Source organism: Zeus faber (assembly GCF_960531495.2).
Source record: "Zeus faber genome assembly, chromosome: 16".
NCBI lineage: Eukaryota > Metazoa > Chordata > Actinopteri > Zeiformes > Zeidae > Zeus > Zeus faber.
The window spans coordinates 22,555,460-22,562,406 of NC_137202.1; the positions used below are offsets into that span (position 1 = coordinate 22,555,460).

At 46.5% G+C, this 6,947-nt stretch overlaps 1 protein-coding gene across 1 annotated transcript in view; it reads left to right on the plus strand.

Annotated features, from left to right (window-relative positions):
• Positions 1–6,450, plus strand: part of bicc1a (BicC family RNA binding protein 1a) — a 68,386-nt gene extending 61,936 nt beyond the window's left edge. Inside the window, exons 17-21 of the mRNA XM_080016284.1 lie at positions 254–408; positions 1,071–1,233; positions 2,417–2,580; positions 3,306–3,405; positions 5,715–6,450. Coding sequence (XP_079872410.1) covers positions 254–408; positions 1,071–1,233; positions 2,417–2,580; positions 3,306–3,405; positions 5,715–5,842 — 710 coding nt within the window. The 3' untranslated portion in view covers positions 5,843–6,450. The remainder of the gene's footprint in view (positions 1–253; positions 409–1,070; positions 1,234–2,416; positions 2,581–3,305; positions 3,406–5,714) is intronic.
• The last annotated feature ends 497 nt before the right edge of the window (positions 6,451–6,947 follow it).

Here is a 6,947-nt window from a genome sequence, read left to right on the forward strand (position 1 = left end):
ACCTTCATCCATAATTCCAAAGATAAACCTGCCTGTGCCCAGGTGTCATTTAAGACTTCCCTCAGACCAGGATTTTCTCCCATCTGCCTTCTGGAAATCAATTTTTTTTTTTTTTATCAAGACCGGGGCAAAACCGCCCCTAAATGAATGAATGCCCAACGTCCATCACCTTAGCCAGTAGATTTAATTATGTACGCCCCTCCTCCCATTTTGACCGAAAAATAATCGCTATGTACCGTATGTGTGCTTGCAGCCATGTTGAAGAAGCCCGTGGTGACCGAGGTGCGCACCCCCACCAACACGTGGAGCGGCCTGGGCTTCTCCAAGTCCATGCCGGCGGAGACCATCAAGGAGCTGCGGCGGGCCAACCACGTGCCCTACAAGCCCAGCATGAGCACCACCTACGAGGTACCAAACCACCGCCAACCGCTCCGGTCTGCTCATGGCTTCTTTCTTTTTTTTTTTTTTTTTTTTTTTTTTCTGTCATGTGGAAAAAATGTGTTTTAAATGTTTTATATGAAGGACAGAGTTTTTTTTGTTTTGTTTTTCGTTTTAATGTTGATATTGACTTACTGGTTCTTAACTGGTGGCACTGCAGAACTGCATTGTGGATTACTGTAAGATTCCTTTTTGTGAGAAACGCTTATATAAATGATGTTTGGTCCGTGACTTACAAGTGGATCACGAGGCTCCACCTGAGAAAACACTCAAGTAGAATGTAGTCAATGAAGTAGGGTCAACTGGCGGCTCCTGGGCCAGATGTGGGCCACATATTGAAAGGTCCGGTCTGCTTTAATATATTTGGTGGTTATGGATGAACGGTAGTTACGTTAATTTCAGAAATACCATCTACCATACACTATCTAGAAATTAATCTGTTCATTTTAAAGGGAAACTTCTTTTAGTTGCAGTTTTTGGGGAAACGGGCCGCAGACTAACCTGCAGTAGCTCAATTCAAGGCCGCAGATGGAATCAACTGGCCTAGCTCTTGTGAAATTGACCAAATTGGTAAAGATGATTTGAAGAACATGGAGGTAGGTTTTTGCATTCTGTTTTTTTCCTCCCTCCAGGACTCTCCGCTGTCGCTGTCGCGCTCCAACAGCCGGGAAGGCATCGTCAACGGCAGCGACTCCGACAACTGGCGGGAGAGGACCTGCGGCGCCAACGGGCTCCCCGGCCACGCCGAGTTCCCGTCGGCCGTCGGCAGCCCAAAGAGGAAGCAGAACAAGTCCGGTCAGCCCAGGATCTTTCTTTATTTTTTATTTTTGCACGTACGCGAGGCTTTCGATAAGCTCTAAGAACCTAAAGAATATAGAAGAGACGCGGGGAGGTTCATGGTTAAACCTGAGTTTATGGTTAAACCTGAGGCCTATTGTTGAGTGTGGTGTTTACACTGAGAGCAGCAAAAAAAAAAAAAAGCACAACGTAATGGTGCGTTTTCCCATATTATCAGCTCATCTGAGAGGTCGTAAAGGACAAATTGCTGCACATTTAAAACCCGAAAAAAAAAAAAACTTGGATGAAGAAGAAATAAAAAAAAGAAAGTGTGATCACCGTGAGATTTTTTATTTATTTATTATTCTTAGCCTTTGTCAAGTCTGGCGTTCTTTAACGAGCTGTGTCTAATTATCCTGTACACCTTGGAGGCAGCGGTGGTACTGTTCATAGCGAGGTGTGTGTGTGTGTGTGTGTGTGTGTGTGTGTGTGTGTGTGTGTGTGTGTGTGTGTGTGTGTGTGTGTGTGTGTGTGTTTCTCCCACACACACACACACACTTGGTATTGGGCCGTAGTTTGGGGCGAGGTATGCTGTCGACACTCGAGATTTTTCCACTGCATCTGCAAACCATTTCAACAAACTTGTTTGGTCGCATCAGAGGCGAACATACACACACCCACACACACACACACACACACACACACACCACCAGCGAGGCTGCCAATAATGAATAACTCGGGAAAAACAAAAACTCTAAACCTAAATATGGCTTCGCCCGGAGGCTCTGGAAATGTCTTGTTGGTGTTGATATTTTCCAGTTCTTGGAATTTTTTTTTTTTTTTAAGGTCAGGGACATTTGGTGGATTCTCACTAAATGATACATGACTACTATGGATATGACCTTTCAATATTTTCCAAGGCCAACCCTTGAAATTCCTCGACAGTATTTGTGTCTTCCAATAACTAATAATAATTCCCTGGCCGTGACACGCATTCCACTATATTTTAAATTTGTCCAATTTGTGAAAATATAACAAACATGGCCCCTCGAGCCCCTCGCATGGACCCTTTATGCCTATATGCACAAGGGCCCAGTCTAGACAAAACTACACTGCTCCAGAGTGGGGGTCAAACCAAAATATGGATTCCCTCCGTTCCTCAAATGAATTCTCCTTTTCCGTATTCCTCGTTTCCCGGCAGCTGCGGAGCACTACCTCAGCAGCAGCAACTACATGGACTGCATCTCCTCGGTGACGGGCAGCAACGGCTGCAGCCTCAACTCCTCCCTCAAGGGCTCCGACCTCCCCGAGCTGTTCAGCACGCTGGGCCTGGGGAAGTACACGGACGTCTTCCAGCAGCAAGAGGTGAAACACAGAGCCATGCGTCCCCGGGTCTACTGCCATAGAGGAGCTGAGTCTGCGCCGGTCGGCACCTGCACGGAATGTCTAGTGCAGTACAAGATGGATACTCACTCACTACCTCCCTTACTTACTCACTTTACTGTAGAGTACCCTCCTGCCAAGCTGCTGTTCAAACGATTTTTTTAGCTTTTTCACATCTTTTGTAAGTTGTGCATCACCTTTCCAGTTAAAGTACTGGGCCTCCCCCCTTTTTGCAGAGAGCCGGAAAAATCGGTTGAAATGAGTTTTAACATTGTTTTTATACTCTTTGCTCCTGAAGTAGGATTTTAAGCTCCGTAAGGTAGTTAATCGCACAGTTTAATCGTTTACAACGGACTGGTCTTGTTCATCTGCTGTAAATGTATTTCTTCTCTGCGGTCAAGTTTTTGTTTTCTACTTTTTTTTTTTCTTTTTCTTTTAGTTAATACAGACACAGTTTATACTTACTTACTCACTCGCTTTCTCACTCAAGTGATTAAACAAGAATTTTACAGGAAATGGGTTATTTACATTGAACAAATGTCAAAATAAATATGTACAAAATATAGAACTTCGGGAAGTATTGGCCTCAGCATTTTAGCGTTATTGAGGTGAATGGACTGTCTGAGTAGCTCGTCTTCCCAGCGTTTCAATTCGCTCCCGGGGTGCGGCGACGGTCCGCTTGACAGTTTATCCGTCGCTGTCCGCAGATCGACCTCCAGACGTTCCTGACTCTGACGGACCAGGACCTGAAGGAGCTGGGCATCACCACCTTCGGCGCGCGCAGGAAAATGCTGCTCGCCATCTCAGGTACCGTCTCATCTCCACCGTCGTCTTATTACCGTTTCAAGCTGTGATAAGGCCGATCCTGGGGTTGGAGTTTTACTGTAGGAATAACTGTGAGGACGCGCGCGCGCCCACACACACACACACACACACACACACACAGACACACACACACACACACACACACACACACACACACACACACGCGCGCGCGCGCGCATCCTACTGTTTGTGTTAGTGGAGCCTCGGGGCCAGTTTCTCTGCTTCCTGTCTGGCAGCGTGGGAGAGCTGGCCGATTTCACGGTGTTGTCCTGGTAATCTGGGGCAGGAAAACACCGTCCACCAACTCAACTCCTCTTCCAGTCCCAATTACGTCGGGTGCGCGCCGCCCCGCGCCCGCTCGATACCGTGACGCTGGCGGTCTGCAATGCTCGCAATCGCTGCCGCCAGTCGGTTAGCGTCGAAAGTGAGGAAACGTCCTTGTTGTTGGCCACAGATAAGTGTAACACATCTATCATGTTAAGAAATAAAGGAAAGCACACACACACACACACACACACACACACACAGCCGTTGCACCATCTTGAGTAAATAAATTGAAGACGCATTCCTCTCAGATGAGGTCTTTGGTTTGGTATCACTCCAGTGGCTCCAGCTGCCGCTGCATCCGACGGGCGGTGTTCCGGGTGTGATGTGAATGGAATGTTTTTTTTTTTAATTTATTTTTTTATTTATTTTTTTATATTGCGGTTACTTGCAGGCCGCCGTTTGTCGGTTTGTCGGCACCCCGTCGCGAACATTCTCCCCGAGCAGCTGTGTCAGCCCCTTTCCTCAATGGAATGCGACCACTCGCGTTATTTTCACAATGTCAGTCCTAAAAATAAACTTCTGACTAAAATGTGAAAAATCTTGAACCGTTAAAACTTCCGTCTTGCGTCGAAAAGGACTCCGGTGCCGGCTACCGAGGACAGAGTGTGTTTGTTGGTGTCGGCGGGGAAATAGATGGAGTCGCAGCTTAAGCTCAGCCTTTCCCGCCGCCTCGTCTCTCCACCCTTCTGCCTCTGGTTACAAGGATTGGGGGCCGCAGCGCCACTCAGGGCAATCCGGCGTCTTTACTCGGTGCCTTCCTGCCAATGCGAAAACCAAAAAGAAGCCGCCGGGGCGGGCAACTTGTCGCCGGCAATTAAAGCTTAAAAGTTTAGCGCTGGCAGGGACGGAATACCCAGCCGCCACATGAATTATTCAGACGCCGAGGCCGCTCTCTTTACATTTGTTTCAGAGTATTTTGTCCGAATGGATTTATGGTGAAATCGGCCGCATTTGAAAAAAAATAAAATAGAAAATACATTTTAAAAAGGGGGGGGGGGGGTGAGAAGGGAAGAAGGTTTTGTCCAAGTTGACGTGAGCGGTCCTGTAGCCGTTTGTCGCTCTTCATTAGGATCACTTAATATGGAGCCGTCTCATCAGTTGGTGGGACGGTAGCTCAGTCGGTAGAGCTGGTCGTCTAGTGATCTAAAGGTTGCTGGTTGGATCCCAGGCTCCTCCTGCTAGCATGCTGTAGTGTCCTTGAGCAAGACACTTAACCCCTCATTGCTCCTGATGGCTGCGTCCGTCGGTGTTTGAATAATTGTAAGTCGCTTTGGATAAAAGCGTCTGCTAAATGCAATGTAATGTAATGTAATGGTGGATTGGTGCACTACAATGAAATATAAAAAAAATAACATACAGCCGAAGAAATGGCGTACGGTTGTTAATTACATGAACTGATGCATTGCATGTATGTTTAGTTAGGTGATTGTTAGTACTGTAGTGCAGGTAAATCCCACCGGAGCCATAGAGCCGACGTGTTCCTATGTAGAATTTCTCGACCGAATATTGACTCTGAATTATTATTGAATTATTTTATAACTAGTATGTCTAGTTTAAGAGCTCCTGCAAAGCCAAATCGTCCCACAACAACGTAGATAACAATGCAGCAACGCAGAGAAATGTTCTCTCTTCAAAAAACACCCTTGCCCTACATGTGATACAGTCACGGGAAATGAATCTCAAGTCTCCCATTGCAGTTTCTATGCGGCGTCACAAGATGGCGCCACTGGCTAGTGTAATTATGAGCAGGTAGGCAGAGTGCCGTGAATCGGGAGAAGTGGTTGCCCCTGACAACGGTCATTATCAACAGACCGCTGTGATCATTCAGAAATTACTGACCGCCGATGGCCGCAATTGACCAATCAGAATCGATTATTCCACAGAGGCGTGAAATGGCAGCGGCGAAATGACTGAGAACCTGCTCCTGCCGAAGTCCTCACCATGTCTGTTCTTTTTTACCACAGAACTGAACAAGAACCGGAGGAAGCTATTCGAGCCGCCCATCAGGTCGTCCTTTCTGGAAGGGGGCGCCAGCGGGCGTCTCTCTCGGCAGTTCCACGCCGACATGGCGAGCGTCAGTGGCCGGTGGTAGGGCGCCCGGGGGACCCCCCACCCCCCTCCCCTCTCCCCCCGGACCCCCCCCCCCCACACACCCCTCACCCAGGACCACCCCAAATCCGTCCAGGACAGAGACTCAGCCCTCGGTGCCTCTCTCCGGCCCCCGGCAGTCCGGGGGCTCCTCCGTTTACCCTCCAGTTTAAGCTGAGCTCAGACTGATCGACGCGGTGCCGCCGCGTTGAGAGAGAAAAAAAAACCAAAACACAAACAGAAACCAAACGTCGCAGAGAAAGCCATAGTTTCACCTGAAGTGCCAACGGGAACCAAAAAAAAAAAAAAAAAAAAGAAGGGATTCCTCAGACGGATGATGTTGTGTGTTCACCCCTCGCAGCAGGGAGCGTCGTACATATGAAGGCTGTTGTTTTAGTCATGAAGGTACAGTCCAGTATTTTTCTATCCACTTTGTTGTCTAAGGGAGCAGGCGGAATGATTAGTAGAAAAAATAAAAATGAAAAATTTTAATTATAATTTTACACATTGATACTCTCTGCTTTAGTCGTACGCCGTGGTATCAGTGACATGCACTTTAACAATGCTAAACTTTTGCCTGTGAAAGCCTGATTCCTTTAGATTGGAATAATAATAATAATACCTATGCATTTTATTTTTTTTTTTTTTTGTTTGTTTGTTTTTTCGTTTTTTTTTTTGGGGTTTTTTTTTGTTTAGTATTAACTCAAAGCACAGAGGCGTTTTGTACGATGCCAAATGTTAAGCACTTAGCCCGAGAGATTAGTGTCAGGAAGGTGGAGATGAAAGGTAGGTCCGCTCGCCAAAGCTGCGACATTTTCGACTTTTAACACACGCGCACACACACACACACACACACACACACACACACACACACACATACACACACACACACACACACACACACACACACACCACAGACCAAACCAGAATGAAGTGGAAAAAAAAAATCTAATATTTTACTCACATTATGATTTTGTTTTTATTATTATTATTATTATTATTATTATTATCATTTTAGGGGAAACGGGGGAGGGGATGTTTAACGGTTAATCAGTTTACATATCTCTGTACGTTTTCTTTTTCTTTTTTCTTTTTCTTTTTTTTTATGA